The sequence below is a fragment of the Pundamilia nyererei genome, unplaced genomic scaffold (genome assembly GCF_000239375.1).
Source record: "Pundamilia nyererei isolate P.nyererei 1_Seehausen unplaced genomic scaffold, PunNye1.0 scaffold00044, whole genome shotgun sequence".
Taxonomy (NCBI): Eukaryota; Metazoa; Chordata; class Actinopteri; order Cichliformes; family Cichlidae; genus Pundamilia; species Pundamilia nyererei.
In genome coordinates this window covers 88812-106634 of record NW_005187445.1, presented here as the reverse complement: position 1 = coordinate 106634, position 17823 = coordinate 88812, and the positions used below count along the sequence as shown (strand labels likewise).

Genomic DNA, 17823 nt, shown 5'->3' with positions numbered 1-17823 from the left:
ATTAAATATAAATTAAAATATGAAAACAAAAAGAAGACGCACATTCTCTGTCATGAATAAACTTTCTGAATCCTTTATCATCTGCAACTGAAAATAGTTGTGGATGATTACTATACCTTTCTAATGTGATGTTGTTGTCCCTGGCTCTCTTTCTCTCTCTCTCCCTCCTGCTCTGTTCCTGTGCTACTGCGAGTAACTACCACCCCTCCCCCCTCTTCCCAGCGCAAAGCACAAGGCTCGCGTGCGGAGTGAAGTGGGAAAAAGTGCAAGAGAGGGTGAGAGAAAGAAAAAAAAAACCACGGCTGAGCCATGTCGTTCACGACCTACACGTCACTATTTGGTAGTCTCGTGCCTTTCTTGCTTCTATACTTTTCTTCCTGTCGCTCTGGTTTCACTGTTTTTGACGTACCTACTTAACTTAAAAAAACAAATCTTGACAGGTAATGTGTGAAACAGTATAAATAGCCTTGCCCTCAGTCGTTGGGCATCTGTTAGCCCTCCCTCTTGTTCCTTGTTTATTCTGAGTTTTGTTTTATTTTAGGTCACCTTTCTGTTAGTGTTGTGGACTTTGTATTTATTTGCACTGCTTTAACAACTTTATTTAAGGTCGGTTTTGAATTTCCTCCTGCATTTGGGTCCAAATTCACCTTTGGTCTCCTTGTTGCACTTGAGCTATTTCTGAACAGCGCCCATTTTATTTTTCAAAAACGCAAAATCAGGCCAGTAGTGATCGACCATGTCAACTGCACAGTTTATTCAGATTTCACTTTTGTATTACAGGGATAAAATAATAATAGAAAAATGCCAAATGCTGTGTGAAACAAAAAATGTGGTCTGTTGTAGGCATTCAGTTGTTTTTTGACTGCGGTAAAGTGAGCCGTCATTTGTGAGCCGCGGTCAAGCCAGCCGCCTCTTATCCGCCGCATAAATTTCCTTGCGCTTTTACACAAGTCTTTACGGTAGCGCCTTTTCGCTTTATATCCTGATTGAAAGCCTAGATCCGCGCGCACGTGCACGCGCGCGAACAGTCGCACGCGCGCACACAAATTACAATGGAACAGCCCAATACAGCCATCGTGACAGTCTGGTTGCATATTCAAAAATTCATTAAAAATCATTCTTAACAGTTGATGCCAAGCTTTCAACACAATCCTCTTCTGGAACACCTACTTTACCTCTGGGCCAGGTTTTACCCAGATCTACTGTAATATTACTCAGAAATTGCAGGAAACTTGTATTCAATGCAATACAGTTAATACACTACAATTATGTCTATTTCATAAATTCATTAAAAATCATCCTGAATAGTTGAGGTCCAACTTTCAACACATTTCTCTTCTGGGACAACTACTGTACCTCTTTACCAAGTTTCATCCAGATCTACTGTAATATTACTCAGAAATGACAAGAAACTTGTATTCAATTCAATACAGTCAATACAATAGAATTATGTCAATTTTCAAAAATTCATTAAAAATCATCCTTAGTAGTTGAGGTCCAACTTTCAACACATTCCTTCTCTGGGACATCTACTTTACCTCTGTGCCAAGTTTCAGCCAGATTTACTGTAATATTACTCAGAAATTACAAGAAACTTATATTCAATGCAATACAGCCAATACAATAGAATTATGTCAATTTTCAAAAATTCATTAAAAATCATCCTGAGTAGTTGAGGTCCAACTTTCAACACATTCCTTCTCTGGGACAACTACTGTACCTCTTGGCCAGGTTTCATCTCAATCCGCTGCATCAATAATTGTTTAATATTGATGGATCAAAAGTGCTGCTGAGAGAGTCATAACAGGGACTATAAAGATACAGCATATTTGCTTGTCTTCACTGACTCGCTTTGAAATCCAGATTTTAATTTTGGAATATTAGGTGTAGGGGAGACCGGGGATAGTTGTAACGTGGGTCAGTTGTGACACTTCCAATTTCTCCAATCAGGGCTAAGTTTCAAATGATGTGACTCATCCTGTACATGCCCAATTCAGTTCTGCTATCACATGTGAAAAATCAGCACATTTCGTCAAACACAGACAATTTAACACGAAAAAAAGTAATTTGTATGCCAAAAAGTAAGTTTTTCTACTTTATTTCAATTTGTAATAGCATTATCTGCTTTGCAGTTAAACTCATCAAACTTAAATTATGTTATTTGTATGTCTATGGGGATATATTCTGGGTAGGTCTTTAGTGCTAATGTTTTAGCCGTTGGCTGTAATGTTAGCTAGTTCATGGCTATAGGAGTCTGGGTCAGTTGTAACAGCAACAGTCTGGGTTAGTTGTGACAATAATGCAGATGTTACAACTTACCACACTATTACTTTAACTTATATTAAACAAGTTGGGGCAACGACATCAGCAGAGAGAGGTTCACTGGTCGCATTTGTATATGCGGTTAATGCCATTGGCAACACAATTCCCCCACTGTTTGTGTTCCCACACATACATTATGCAGACCACTGTGTCAGAGATGGACCAGTAGGAAGTACTGGTAGTGGAAATAAATCAGGATGGGTGCAAGAAAAAGATTTCCTCATCTTTCTGAAGCACTTTGCAAACCACATCAAGGTAAGCCATGATAAAAAGTAATGGAATTGCGATGCTGGTGAACAACTACATTTTTTCAGCTTCATTGTTATGTTCAAAATTGGTGCAAGAGTTGTAGGTTATAATGCCCACTGAGCCAATGAGGCCAAACTCAAGGAAGACCAACCAAAACTAATGAAATATTCAGTTGCAGAAAATTCCATAATTTGTCTTTTTTGGGGGGGTTGGAATATGTTCAAAAACTAGATTTCTGCATTCTGTCACACACACAAATAGCTACATAAATGGATGTAAGTGCATTCATGTGTTGAATAAACAAAGATTACATGTTAATATTTTGTTAGTACCTTTATTTCATTGTGTTACATTTTACCCCAGGATATGTTACAACTAACCCAGACTATGGGGTTAATTGTAACATTTCACTCTTTGTGATTGAGGCCATACCATGCAATGGGTAATTGTGCTGCAGAGAAAATAGCCACACTATTTTATAGCAGAGACATGCAAATACTTTGCATTACATTTTGAATCCACTACCTTAAAAGAGCTCCAATTTACAGACAGAAATGTCAAAAATGTTACAACTATCCCCGCCCTACTTGTGGTTCCTATAGAATTTTAAGGTTGAACAGGAATCAGAGTCTTCATCTCTCAGGCCTCTCTTCTGTGGATGCAGCTTACATCATTCTGTACAATACGATAATTTTTAATTCTACAACTGTTTATAACCTGCATAGTTCACATTTCTGTATAGCTGTATATCTCATATTTCTGTATAGTTTTTTTTCATATTCTGTATAGTTTTTCATATTTATATCCTGTTCATAGCCTGTACATAGCTTGTACTCACTACAGCCTGTACATATTCATAACATACTTCATACCGTGTACACTGTAACATACCATAATAGACCCATTTCTGTAATATACTTACATACCTATACTATTGCTAATATATATTGTAATATATCTATATCATGGCTAAAGCACTTCTTGATGGATGCAAACTGCATTTTGTTGCCTTGTACCTGTGACATATGCAATGACAATAAAGTTGAATTCTATTCTATTCTATATTAATTCAGAAGACAAACACCCGTCTCTGCTTTTGAGATTAGCATTAAAACCCTCAGTTTTGACAAATAATACAGTTATAGTGGATCAGGTGACCCTGAATCTTCCCTTATTTGTGCTGCAATAAGCCTAGGCTCTTGCGGGCTTCCCATCATGTATGAATTTTTTCCTTCTTTGCTCGTTCTGTGTTTATACACCACCTATGGCTGTCTCTCCTTGAGCCTGTTTCTGCCAGATGTTTCTACCTCTTCAAATGGAGTTTTTCCTTCCCACTCACACTAAACGTTAGCTCATATGGGGTACTTAAATTGTTGGGGTTTTCTTCGTATTATTGTTGTGTTTTTACCCAGCTACATAAAGTGTCTTTAGGTGACTGTTGTTGTGCTGTATAAATAGAATAGAATTGAATAGAATAATGTACTTCAGACCGGGAGATTGGCAAAATGTATAAATAGGATGGCGATTAGGGGAATTGGAGACAGCTGTGTAACACAGCAGGGATACATTGGGAATAAGAGGACAGTGGAAGTAAGACTCAACACAAGAAAGAGACAAGAGGCCACCAAACTAAAACACAGACTAAGACACACGAGCTTGACACAGACAAAACCATAAACAGACATAAATCTCCATTGTAATTTATGTGCGCGCGTGCGACTGTTCGCGCGCGTGCACGGGTGCGCGGGTCTAGGCTTTCAATCGGGATATAAAGCGAAAAGGCGCTACCGCAAAGACTTGTGTAAAATCGCAAGGAAATTTAGGCGGCGGAGAAGAAGCGGCTGGCTTGACCGCGGCTCACAAATGACGGCTCACTTTACTGCGGTTATTTTTGCAGTCCGGCAGTTTCCAGTGTACTTTTTAAAATGAACGTATGAGCGGTGACATTTCCATCGCTGCCCCTGAAGATACCTCACTCCTGTCATGCAAGAGTCCATTCAGTTGGGAAATTTGGCAGTAAGTCGACTATCCCATTTAACACACCATCACAGGAGGAGTTAACCTGTAGCAAAGCGTGTCGTTAATCTTCTCTGTGCTCAGCCACGGGCTCCAAAGTGCTGCCTCACAGGTTGCTCTCAGCCAGTCTGGACGTTTCCTAAACTGAGCACAACTTCAAGTCAGGGATGAGAATATCTGTACTGTCCAAGAAGCTGTGGTGCGTCCACAAACAGCTAATCCTTGTGCTCACTCCGCTCGTGTTTCTGCCTTTACTTTTTACTCTACCGGAGAAGGTGAGTGAATTTCTTTGCGCCACAGTTATGCATCCACTGTTTTCCAAAAAACTTACACACAGAAAGCACGGTTGTCCTACTATAAATGCATAACACAGGTGCAAGCAGGAGATTTATGTTTAAAATCAGACTAGTTCGCAAAGGGTTTGGTCCATCTTTATACTTGTTTTGATTAATCAGAAACTTACAGACATGCTTATATAAACTGAGATTTTTTAAGTAATAAATTTAGTCAATAATGCTAAAAATACTCATCTTCTACTGTCACTACAACCTCAATGCTTTTTACTCTTGGTTAAGCACAATAAAACTTTTGCTGGGAGTATTTTCACTGTGCATACTCCGTGAATCATCTGATTCAGCCAAAGAGTCAATAATGCAAACCTAAAAGTAAAAAGTGATTATTAATGATAATGCTTTCATGTTAACGATGTAAAAATTAATGTTGTCTCTCTGAAACACATATAATGTGAAGGATACACAAGTTACTGAAAACATAACGTGTAATCTGCTTTCTTTTTTCTTGTTAAGTCTTTGCTTTGTTTTTTAGCTGTTTCTTTGTATTATTGCACAAATATTATTGACATGTTACTGATCTTTTTAGGAGGGAAAATGTCTTTACGTGGTGGTGCTCATGGCTATGTTTTGGTGCACGGAGGCTCTCCCTCTTGCTGTCACAGCCATGCTTCCAGTCTGCCTCTTCCCAACACTGGGAATTCTTCCAGCCAAAAAAATCTGCCCTCAGTACTTCATCGAGACCAATTTTCTCTTCCTCAGCGGCCTTGTGTTGGCATCATCGATTGAGGAGTGGGGCCTGCATCGCAGAATAGCCCTAAAGGTCCTCAGTATTGTTGGAGTAAAACCAGCCTGGTGAGAAAATAACTTTATCAGAAGGCAGTTTAAAGCTGATGAGGATTCTGTATTTATCCCATTTTAAGTAATACCTGGAACTTATTTTATTTCCCTGTGTTGTGAACCTCTGTGCTGTCCAGAAATACCTAAGTCACCCTACATGTCCTTTTCACGTCTGTTTAAATAACATTGTCACAAAATATGGTAGCTAGTTAATTCAGAAAATTCTGCAACAGGGAGGGATATAATAATAAAACATAAATGTCTGAATCTTTTGCACAGAACTACATTTAATTATTTTTATTTTTATTTTCATACTTAGGGTTGTTTACCGAGTTTAAGATTGTGGACTGAATTGTTTTTCCAGGCTCATTCTGGGAATGATGCTGACCTCATCCTTCCTGTCCATGTGGCTCAGTAACACCGCCACAACAGCCATGATGCTCCCTATCGCAAATGCCATCCTGGAGAGCCTGTTTGGTGATCTGGAAACCCTAAAACAAAAGTGCAAGTCTGTCGAGGATCACGAGAGTGCCATAATAAATGGTACGCTGTCAGTTTTCAAACTTATACTGATGACAAATCAAGGTTTTCTCTGAAATTGACATCTTAATATACTGAATGAAAGTGATTATCCTTTGAGTGAGAGAAAACGTTTGGCCAATTTTAAATCTTTTTTTGGCTGAACCAAAACATTGTTTAATTCAGTCTTATTGTCTTCATAGTCATTCAAGCAGCAAAGGGCATTGCTGTGACAGGGGCGAATGAACATTAAACACTTCATCTTCAAATTAACAGTGAAGACAGGTTGAACGTTTATCATCCAACTGTGTCTCTTCACAAAATGTTTCATTCTTGAAAGATGATTGTTGCATTGTTTTAACCTTGTTCCCAAGAGCCTTTAATATATAATCTAATATGTGAACTTTGTGCAGCGTTTCCAATGCACTGTCTGACAACAAGTTAGTCAATCCTGAAGTAGTAATGGATTAAGGGGGCTTTGTTGACTCAAAGTCAGCTATTAAATAAAACAAAAGTACACCACTGTAAAAGAGCTGAAACTCACAATTTAACTCATGTTTGGACACTTTGAAGATTGAGTAAGTTAGTTTCATGTGTAACCCTGAACCCTGTCAAAATCTATTTGATTTATTTTCTTGCAGGTCAGTCTAGTGTAAAGCTGCATTCACTGCCCTCAGTGCCAACAGAAAAACAAATAATGGCAACAGAAGGGTAAGAAGCATTTGTGTTTTGTTTTATATTTTTATTTTAAAGACATTTCACTCCTCTGATGTCTTTGCTAAATCATTGCACAAACAATAGATGTTGAGCTTTGCTTAGCTTATGTCATGGTTGGCTGTGTGGCAGGCAAGCAAGCAGGAGTGGTGGACCCAAAATGCAGAACTCAGACACTGAAGTGAAACTTAAAGCACAGCTTTATTGCTGAAAATTGAAAAACCTCGTACTAACTAAGCTCACCAAAAGACAAACAAAAGTCTGAACAGAGGAACTGAGGACTGAAACACTGGAAAAGAAATACTAAACTGGAGCAGGAGACTCCATAAAACAGAAAGAAACAGACAGACTTGACACTGAATGAGAGACAACCTAAGAACTAATCGCTCAAAGAATAACTGAAACTTAGAATAATACTAATAAACAAAGCATGACAAAAGGATCAGAATACAAACCATAATACAAAGGAATATAAGAACTGAAAATGCTGGGTCAAAATGACCCAGGACTGTGACAGTACCCCCCCCAAAGGGTCTGGCTTCTGACAGCCCTAAACAAAAAAAACGAAACAAGAGCGAGAAAACAAGAGAGAAACAAATCACAAGGAGCCCAAGAACAGGAATTACTCAAAACAAATCCCACTGGGTCTACCATGAGTCCACTAATCAAAAGGTTCAGGAAGCCGACAGCACAAAAGTCAAACAAAGGGTACTCAGGGGGACGGCCCCGCGGAAGGTAAATGGCCTGTATTTATATAGCGCATTACTAGTCCCTAAGGACCCCAAAGCGCTTTACATATCCAGTCATCCACCCATTCACATTTACACACTGGTGATGGCAAGCTACATTGTAGCCACAGCCACCCTGGGGTGCACTGACAGAGGCGACAGGTAGCGGAAGGCAGCGGCGACGACAGAGCTGGTCCGGAGGCCGCCCACGATGGCGACGACGCCCAGCCAGTGGCCTGGAAGGCGGCCGGCGATGTTGAGGGGCTGGACGTACATTGGACCGGTCGAAGCTGAAGGCTCTGAGGCAGGACCGGGCGAAGCTGAAGGCTCTGAGGCAGGACCAGACGAGAATGGCACTGCAGGCGGTGGCGTGGAAGCCGGAGACGAAGGCGCTGCAGGCAGCGGCGCAACAGGCTGGACGGATCCCTTGGACCCTCCAGCGACGACAGGAGGCTGAATGGGCCCCTCGGACCCTTTAGCAGAGGGTGACAGCTGGGCAGGCTCTCCAGAAGCCCCAGCGTATGAGGTAGATGCAGGACCAGAGGTCATTGAGACCAATGGTTGACCAGGTGGGTGAGAGTACAGCAGGCTAGGGGACTGAACTGAAGTCTGAACTGGTGGCCGTTGAAACGGTTGTGGTGAGAGTGGAGTAGGTGATGGAGTAGATGACTGCACTGGCGGCCAGGCGGGTAACTGGGCCACAGGCAACGGGGACACTGGAAACTGAGCCGAAGGTGGCGACTGAGCAGCTAACTGAGCAGAAGGTGGCTGCTGGGCAGGTAACTGAGCTGAGAGCAAGAGAGCAGATGACACTGGTTACTGAGCTGCAGGCAGCAGTAATGATTGTGATGGAGGTTTAGCAGGTCGGGCGGCTAGCTGAGCTACAGGGGCTTGAGCTAGTGACTGAGCTATGGACTGGAAAGATGACCGAATTGACGGCAGGGTTAAAGACTGAGAATACCAAGCAGCGAGGGTTTCTAAGAGGGTGGCTGAGTCTACTTTGCCGGGGCCACCAATGCCAAATAATCCAAAACAGAGCCTCGCTCTTAGTTCTGTTATGATTCAAGACAGCTCACTGATGTCTGGAAAACTCGGGGGGGAAACTTGTAGTTGACAGGAAATCATCAAAAAACACTACCTGAATCAGTCTCTTGGGAGTGTCCACAGCATGAATTACGGCCTGGCAATAATCCAACAGCTGCTCTAGCAACTCCTCCTCCCAGCCTAAAGGTGAGTCCACTGGGTCCATTTTGTGGTCGCGTCGTTCTGTCATGGTTGGCTGTGTGGTAGGCGAGCAAGCAGGAGTGGTGGACCCAAAATGCAGAACTCAGACACGAAAGTGAAACTTAAAGCGCAGCTTTATTGCTGGGAAAAACCTCGTACTAACTAAACTCACCAAAAGACAAAAGTCTGAACAAAGGAACCAAGGACTGAAACACTGGAAAAGAAATACTAAGCTGGAGCTGGAGCTGGAGCTGGAGCAGGAGACGAAACACTAGAAACACTAGAAACAGATCACACAGCCAGTTGAGGGTACAACACGATAGGGAACACAGGAAAACACAGGGCTTATATACACAGGGGAGTAATCAGGGAATGGAATACAGGAGGGAGACACAGCTGGGAGGGTTTGGGGTAACGAGACACGAGGAGCAAAGCTAGACACACTGAGATGAGGATCAACCTTTCACAATAAAATGGAAAACAAGAAACAGACACAGACTTGACACTGAACTGAACTTATACTGAACGAGAGACTCAACCTAAGAACTAATCGCTCACAAAGAATAACTGAAACATAGAATAATACTAATAAACAAAGCATGACAAAAGGATCAGAATACAAACCATAATACAAAGGAATATAAGAACTGAAAATGCTGGGTCAAAATGACCCAGGACTGTGACAGCTTACTGCGAAGACTGGAAATGAGGTAGATGTAGTTCTAATGGCAACAAAATCCAAGAAACTATCCAGGTGCTAGTGCTATGAATATAGGGCAAGTTTAAAATACCCAGGATATATTTTCCTCTCTAGCATCATTTACCCTGATATCACGTTAGATGAGAGAGTGGTGTGATGTTCACGTTTTTGTGGTGTTATATGACAGAAGTGGCATATACACAGCCAGACAGAAGACATGTGGACAGGTCTACTTACAGCAGAACTGCAAAGACAAACTATAATATTAGAAAAGCTCTGTACAGTAGTGTAGTATTAAAAAGTGTTGCATGAATATGACGGTGCTGTGGAATGCAAAACTGAAAAAGTGTCATATAAATGCAGACCTTGCAAGTCAACAGACTTATAAGTAACATAATTCTGTCATTAAAATATGAGGACCTGACTGTAACTATAAATATGTTCTGTTAAATTAGCAGGCGATGCTGTTTCATGTGCATCTAAGAGTTTTTGCCTTCGTTTTTCATCTTCAGCCCAGGCAGTGTTAACTGACCCGTAATGAACAGATGAAAACCCAAAAACAGATTTCAGATTGATAAATTTTCTTGGCCTTATGCTTAGGTGCCCTGTTTCAGTGTTGTAGTACTATAGTTTAGGTTTACAGAACAATACGGTTGCTTTAAATTGCTTATAGCAAACAGGTAAAAAGGAGGAATAAAGCTGTTTTTAAAGGCCTGTCTTGACTGAGGCTCATCATAGAAAGAAAAGAACTTTAGATGTTCTAGTCCTAGAACATGCTGTTACCGAAGCACTGAAGCCTGTGCATTTTTCAGGAATGGAGGCAGTGATTTTGTACATGATGATCTCTGATTGTGAACATGACCTGCTTTCAATCAGGCTTTCACAACAAGGTTAACCCTTAAGTAACCCTTCTAAGCCCCAAATCCTGCTTCATAGTGCAGGCATCATTCCCTTTGTCTGTGTTAAATTTATGTTTTAATTACTGAGCTTTACATTTTACAGACTGTGAAATACAAAACTAAGCTAACACATATGAAGTTTGCGGATTCATTTTGCCATACAAACTAAAGAGTAATATCCAGCTGTGCAAACTCTAAAGTTTGTGTAATAATTCACATTTTATGTAAAATAATGCTTCTGAAAGGACTGATACACCAGAACTGACGGACCCGAGGACAGCTGAGGAGAGCCGAGCAGAGGCGCAGTATCAGCTCAAAGTCTGGAAGGGGTTTTTGATTTGTATCCCTTATGCTGCCAGTATCGGAGGAACCGCCACACTGACGGGCACGGCACCTAACCTCATTCTGATTGGACAGCTGAAAAGGTAACTCTTTTGTTTTTGTGTAGCATTTAAACAATGCTGATTCAGACACAGAAGTGATATGTTTCAGTGTGTTTAACAGTTATAATTTTGTCTTTCACAGCTACTTTCCAGACTGTGATCTTATCAATTTTGGCTCTTGGTTTGCATTTGCTTTCCCACTCATGCTCCTCTTCCTGTTTTTGGGATGGCTATGGATTGCATTTCTCTACGGAGGATTGAATACAAGGTTGTGTATCTTTTCTTGCTAAATTTTTCAATAACACCATCAGCATTACAGGATACAAAAACCGGACCATTCCATGAGTAAGGTCTTTATTTTATGAGAGCCAATGTTTACATTATGTGTTCAATTTTTTGCAGATTGTGCATCACAAAACAAGACAGGAGAACCCAGGCAGAAGCCAGAGCCAAGGCACTGATAAAGGAAGATTACAGAAAACTAGGGCCCATAAAGTGAGGACTCGTGTATGTCTTGAAATCTCATGCAATAGATGCTGGATGTAAACTTTCTAGGACATAGTCTTTGACTTACTCTTATTCTGCATTCATGCTTTCAGCTTTGCAGAGGGAGCCATCTCTTTCTTTTTTGTACTGTTTGCCGTTCTCCTCTTCACAAGGGATCCAAAGTTTGTGACCGGCTGGTCTGTGTTTTTTAAAAAAGGGTAAGAGAAGCTGACTTTTAAAACCTTGTATGAAAGCTAACACATTGTATTCTGGTTCTGTGCTCTATTAGGTGTCCATTTCTATTTTGTGCTCGTCTTGCTGTCCTTCAGGTACGTTTCAGATGCAGTCACCGGTGTCATCATTGTGTCTATACTGTTCTTTTTTCCTTCACAAAAGCCTTCCCTGAGATGGTGGTCCGACCCTCAAGGTTAGTGATAGCATATCTGCTAAAATGCCATTTATGAGGCATCATTGTCTCATTTCAGTTCTATTTGTTACCATATATAGGATTTTCTGTCACAATATTACAACTTTGATAAGTCAAAAGTTAATATCTAAGACCAGATATTTGTGGAAAATTCAAAGATTCTGTGTCTCTGTTTCTAGAACAGCTTTTGCAAAACACAGAAATTAAGCTGAGGAATGTTAATAATATAGATTAGAGAGTCTGAGGAAAGTTCCCGTCTGAAAGTGAGACTGTAGTTTCTCTGTTTCTGTGATTAGAATAATCTCTTAAAGCTATGTGGACACACTTTGGGTTTTTTTCTTTGTGTGTTTGTGTACTTGTATTTTGGATTACTCGTGTTGTAGCTACATGCCTGAAACATCCATTTAATAATCAAATTCTGGTGAATCTTTTTGTCTTGGTGGACAAAAAAAATGTCTTATGGAAATCATTTTATTGATTTGGTTAACTCCAAAATGTGAATACAAATGCGAATCAGCATCCACTAAAATGGAGAAGCGTGTGTGTGTGAGTGAGTGAGTGCTTATGTTATGTTCAGCTGGTCAAATAAACAACTTGATGCTGGAAAAGAAAGCAAGCCATGTGGTTCATCTGTCACTGAGGGTCACATTATTCGAATAGAGTGGGTTCACTCTATGTCAAACAGAGTTGGACTTTTAGCTCATTAAACTAAAAATAGAGCAAATAAATACAAAAATATGGTAAAACTACAAAAGAATATTTGGTAGAAAGCACTAAAATGTGTATGTTAACATGCCAAATATATTATATGGTAGACTATATGGTTTGCTGCTAAGCAGTTTGGTAGTAGTTTGATTTTCAACTCATCCATATGTTAACGTGTTCTTCACCACAACCCTAAACCCAGAGATACTTCCTCCGCCTCTTTAAGATTCAAGATTTTTATTTGCCATTTGAGCACAGGACCAACAGTCCATGCACACTGGAATTCTTGTGCAGAGCTCTCCGGGTCAAGTCAAACTTTTTACAAGATAAAGACAAAGCAACTAAAAAAGGAAAATAGAAATAAAGTAAGGAATGAAGATGTTATACTGAGGCAGAATCTTTTACTACTCATTATAAGGTTAACAGTTAAGTTTAAGGATTTTAATCTCACATTGTATCAGTGCACAACAGCCTTTACATTTTTCTACACATGATAAACATTTTCTAATTGTTTTATCTCACATTTTTCCTCAGCTCTAAACACTCCTTATGTGCCTCTCCTTTCCTGGAAAAAAGCCCAGGAATCGGTTCCTTGGAATATCATTATGCTGCTTGGAGGCGGCTTTGCCATGGCCAAAGCTTGTGAGGTAAAGATGTTACATATAATATGTATGTAATACATATAATACATGAACAATGTTTCCTGTCTCTGTGCTAAGTTAAAACTGCTATGTGGTGCCTATGGTGTCATCCAACGTTTTAGCAAATATTTTGGGAACCATTTCCCCCAAAATACCAAAGGAAGCTGTTATTTTCAGTTTGCTTACTAATGTTTCTTTAAACCTCTATAGTTTAGAGTGGAAATGGAGGAAATTAAAGTCTACTAAGTCTGTTTATTAAAACGTGTCTCTGCTCTCCTTCGGTTGTCAGTGCTTTGTTTGATTCAAGTTCTCTGTTTTGGTTTCTTATGTTGTTATTTGATCTTCAACCTTTCACCTCTGTCACGTGGCATTCTGCAGGAGTCTGGACTCGCGTCCTGGATGGGAGGCCACCTCCAGCCTTTGGCTCAAGTCCCTCCTGCTGCAGCTGTGATGTTGATCACTGCTTTCCTGGCTTGTTTCACTGAGTTTGCCAGTAACACTGCCACCATTATCATATTTTTACCTGTCATTGCTGAACTGGTAAGGCTGGTCTTCAATCTAAATATATACAATTTTGCATACAGTTTTAGACTGTATGCGAAATTAAAGTGAAAGTATATCATCAGATTATTTTTTTTTATTCCTGTGTTATATTTTAGCTGAGAAAAATATCTTCACATATCAGTTTACCTGTGTGAGGTACAAACTCATTGCACCATGTCAGTGCAATGAAACTGACACAGATGACCATCAGGGAAACAAACTGGACGACTGTCTTACAAGATAAAGAAGTCAAAGTGAAGGGTGAACACGTTTTGCTGTCGACCTTGTCCTTTATGTCACTCAGAGGTTTAGTGGTCTTGTTAAACTTTTGCAATAGATGTTCTTATGTTTGTAGACTGTTGGACATTAACTGTTGTTAGACAATTATTATCTGGAGCTTAAGTACTCCAAGACAATGGCTACATAGGAAGAATAACCACTTAATAGCATGTAATTGTATAGGCTAGGTTTAAACTTTAGGATACTAAGCTGTTATTACAAACACAAACAGGCACAACACACATTTTGCTTTTACTGTATTTGAAGTTGTACACGCGCTAAAATAATAATTTAGTTTATCTTCTGGAGCTAACAAGTGAATGGCATTTCCTATATTTTTATTTTTCTTCCATTCTGCAGTACCTTCATTAGTGGTGTTATTATTTGTTATTTAACTGGTTACTGAATTCCCATCCTTGAGCTGAGTATTTTGGCCATCATCATCTTGCTTTGAAACTGGAAGTTACAAACAATGGGTGGCACTGACAATAAGACTTAAAACTAGTGATTAAGACCACAAACCCATCAACAAAGTGTTAAAATAGTTTATAGATCGAGGGAGACAAACATCCATTTTCACACAGATCCCAATACAATTGTTTTGTAACTAGCAAAGTTGCCTCCATCTTGATATACAGTCTATAATTATATAGAGTGAACATGTGATCACGTTAACACTAGCATTTAATAAAAAAAATAAAAAGTAACTATTCTGTACATAGTTAGTTCATATCAGTACTGTAACATGATTTTTCAGAAATGTAGTCAGTGATGATTAAGGCTTTAGGATTTAAACAATCTGTAGGCTAGGGTCCTAAAGCACACAATAAAAGAATTGACTGATTGACCGTTATTGCATTTACAGCCCATATTCGTTTCTTAATTAGTTTCTTAATTTTTTTAAATTAATTTTGTATATTATATGTTAATTGGACTCCAGAGAGCCATGCAAACCCAACTCCTGTATTATCTCTTTTTGCAATGTATTGCTCCAAAATGAAGTATATAAAACTTTTATGCTTCTGTATTTTGCTGCCTTTGCCAAATGATAATGAATGTTCTTTTCACCTTTGTCCCCTTACTGTACTTTAAATTTAAGATTCTGGATTTTCACTCTGAATAAGCATAATGGGCCTTTTTATACATCCTGTCATAAACATCTTTTCCCTCCACAGGCTATTAATGTCTCAGTGAACCCTCTGTACTTCATGATACCTGCCACAGTAGGATGTTCATACGCCTTCATGCTGCCAGTGTCCACACCACCCAACTCAATTGCCTTTGCATCTGGACACCTTATGGTGAAAGACATGGTAAGATCCTCATTGGCTCTTGACGTTGAAAATATTACACAAAATTACAGCTTATGTTTTCCATTTCTGGTTCCTCAGGTGAAAACTGGCTTTGTGATGAACATCCTGGGTATCCTGTCAGTCACTCTGGCAATGAATACGTGGGGCATTGCCATGTTTAATTTGAATACTTACCCTGAATGGGCTCTCCCATTTAACAAGTCTGCTCTTGTGACCAATGCGCACTTATCTGTGGCTCAGTCGCTTAATGCCACGTTGTGATCACACACCAGATTTTAGCAAGAAGTTATTATAGAAGAAGTACCAGAAGAGTGAGCAGGGAGGAAAAACTGAAGTAGATACAGTTGTGATCAGAGGTTTACATGCACTCATCGTGGGCATGTGTGTCTCTGTAATTTAGGGCCTTTAATGATTTCTTTGAATTCGAGATTTTAATGGGTGGGATGATTACACAGCATACATGTTTCATTGGAATATTTGGGATTTTTGGTCATTAGACATCTACCAATGACAGTGAAGAATACTGTTGATTGACATAAATAAAGTAGTGGGTCACCTAGGCAACCAAGACCTGAAATGTCCACAAGTGACTAGGTGGCAACTTTAAAGCAATATATGCCGTGAAAATTGACCCTTCCAACTGTACATATATTTCACATACATCACATTGGGAAGACAGGGAGAAAAAAGAACTCCACCCAGACTGAGCTCCTACAGGCAGTTTGAGAACAGAAAAAACACAGCAACACCGAGAGCACATGAACACACCATACAACATAAAGGACGGGCATCGGAGGCATTTGGAGGGGAGGAGGGTGATTGTACATCTGTCTGTCTATACATTTGAGCCTGTACATATACTTTTGACTTGTGGTTTAGAGCAAATCCAAAGTAAATTCAAACTTAAGATGAGCTAACCTTTATTAGTCCCTTGTGCACCTAATTCTTTTTTTTAAGTCATAAAAGACACTGTAAAAGTCATTCCACCCTTTAAAAAGTCTAGTTCAAAGAAATCATTAAAAGCTCAAAATTACCATGACATTCATGCCTGTGATGAGTGTATACAGTATAAATTCTTCACTACAATTGTTTCTGTACTGTCACAGTCAGAAAACACATTTTTCCAGCTGTTAACGATGCTTTGAAAAGGTTATCATATATATATTTGACTGCCTTTTTAGGGTCTCAAAGGTCTAGATTTTAAGCTGTGAACAGATTTGGTACAAAAATGTTAAGTTTTAAAGACAATGAAGCAATACATGAACTCAGTTGATGAGAGTTGATGTATTGCTAAGTTTAAAAACTGCTGAAGTATTTTACTCTCTGCTTTCTTAAAACTGAATTAGAGCAACATCTAACCTCAAACACATGCTTTGAGCACTGAAGAGTGTTTTATATTTTTTAAATAATCAGTCAGACTGCGGAGTGTGCTGTTTGTATCATGACTACAGGCTGACCTCTGCTGGAAGAAGGAATGAGACTGTGAATAACACTTTTTAAAGTATATATTATGGTTAAAATCACTAAAAGATTGTTACTTGTTTATGTTTCACATGGCACACTGCTAAAGCCATACCACATAAACAACATTTTAAATCATTTTCTTTATTATATTATGAATCTTGACTAATGAATGTGTAACTTTTGTTACATGGTGATCTGCACTCATATATTGTGCTGTCATAAATAAAGCCAGTTTGTAACTTGATGTTGTTTATGTATTTGTTATGCACAGTTTTGTTTTGTTTTAAGTGAGTTCCCCTGTTTGTATCAGGAAAGTTTTTTAAACTCTTGCTGGAACATTGCGGCCCCTGCACACACACATAGACACACAGCACAAAGCACAAAATTCCTTATAATGTTCTCTTGGTGTTCTCACATGCCCCAACAATTGTTAACTTGTGCAGTAATGTGCTGGTTATTCAGTGTAAGCGTTGCCACAGCAAAAGGTCTGTAGTGTTTAAATGTGAAATCAGAAAAGTTATCCAAAGCTAACAGACTGTAACCAAATGTACTAATTTGTACAACAAATACAAAGGTTACAGGCAAATAACCTTTGACCCAAAGCAGATTCATAACTGTGACTTGATGCTTTTATTTATTTTGTGTGTTTGTTATTCATAAAATTTGAAACAAAAACCAATTAGTATTTAAGACTCAAAATAAATAGGCCTACCTTTTTACCACAATAAGTAATTAAGTATTTTGTGTATCTTCTCTAACAACTCACACTGTGTGCACAGCCGACAGGTTAGCTTACTTGAATAAGTTAAAGTAGGCTTTGAGGAAGGCTTTTAGGAGCCATGGGTACAGCTTTCATTACAAACAGATATGCCAGCACCGAGTATCCATCATAGTCCTGAGTCCTGACTCAGTTTTGACTTCTTATGATCTTTTTAAACTTTTATTGTTTTTAGGGTGTCTGTCTGCCTTTGGGTTTATTGATTAGAATTGAATTCATTTGTGTTAGTTTATTCCTGCCTACTCAATTGTTTTCTGCCGATTACCCCTGTGTATCTTTCAGTATAAATAGCGTCAGGTGTCC

The 17823-nt window shown here is 39.2% G+C and overlaps 2 protein-coding genes across 2 annotated transcripts; one reads left to right on the top strand and one right to left on the bottom strand.

The window, feature by feature from the left end:
* Positions 1–4390: 4390 nt before the first annotated feature.
* Positions 4391–16986, top strand: slc13a3 (solute carrier family 13 member 3). Its single transcript, XM_005731577.1, has 13 exons — positions 4391–4862; positions 5467–5732; positions 6082–6260; positions 6878–6947; positions 10747–10926; positions 11027–11152; positions 11287–11379; positions 11484–11588; positions 11700–11797; positions 13037–13149; positions 13522–13683; positions 15141–15278; positions 15357–16986. Exons 1-13 carry the CDS (start codon positions 4755–4757, stop codon positions 15537–15539), a joined length of 1821 nt encoding a protein of 606 aa, XP_005731634.1. The 5' UTR covers positions 4391–4754; the 3' UTR covers positions 15540–16986.
* Positions 7791–9183, bottom strand: LOC102210125 (translation initiation factor IF-2-like). The gene is made up of 2 exons (XM_005731576.1): positions 8817–9183; positions 7791–8466 (listed from the first exon to the last, which is right to left on the bottom strand). The coding sequence occupies exon 2, from the start codon at positions 8225–8227 to the stop codon at positions 7793–7795; it is 435 nt and encodes a 144-aa protein (XP_005731633.1). The 5' UTR covers positions 8228–8466; positions 8817–9183; the 3' UTR covers positions 7791–7792.
* Positions 16987–17823: the final 837 nt, after the last annotated feature.

Coding starts and splice junctions, on each gene's coding strand:
- LOC102210125 (XM_005731576.1), bottom strand. CDS start 8,227: ATGACCTCTGGTCCTGCATCTACCTCATACGCTGGGGCTTCTGGAGAG.
- slc13a3 (XM_005731577.1), top strand. CDS start 4,755: ATGAGAATATCTGTACTGTCCAAGAAGCTGTGGTGCGTCCACAAACAG. Junction 10,927..11,026: donor CTGATTGGACAGCTGAAAAG/GTAACTCTTTTG, acceptor TGTCTTTCACAG/CTACTTTCCAGACTGTGATC. Junction 11,589..11,699: donor TCTGTGTTTTTTAAAAAAGG/GTAAGAGAAGCT, acceptor GCTGTCCTTCAG/GTACGTTTCAGATGCAGTCA.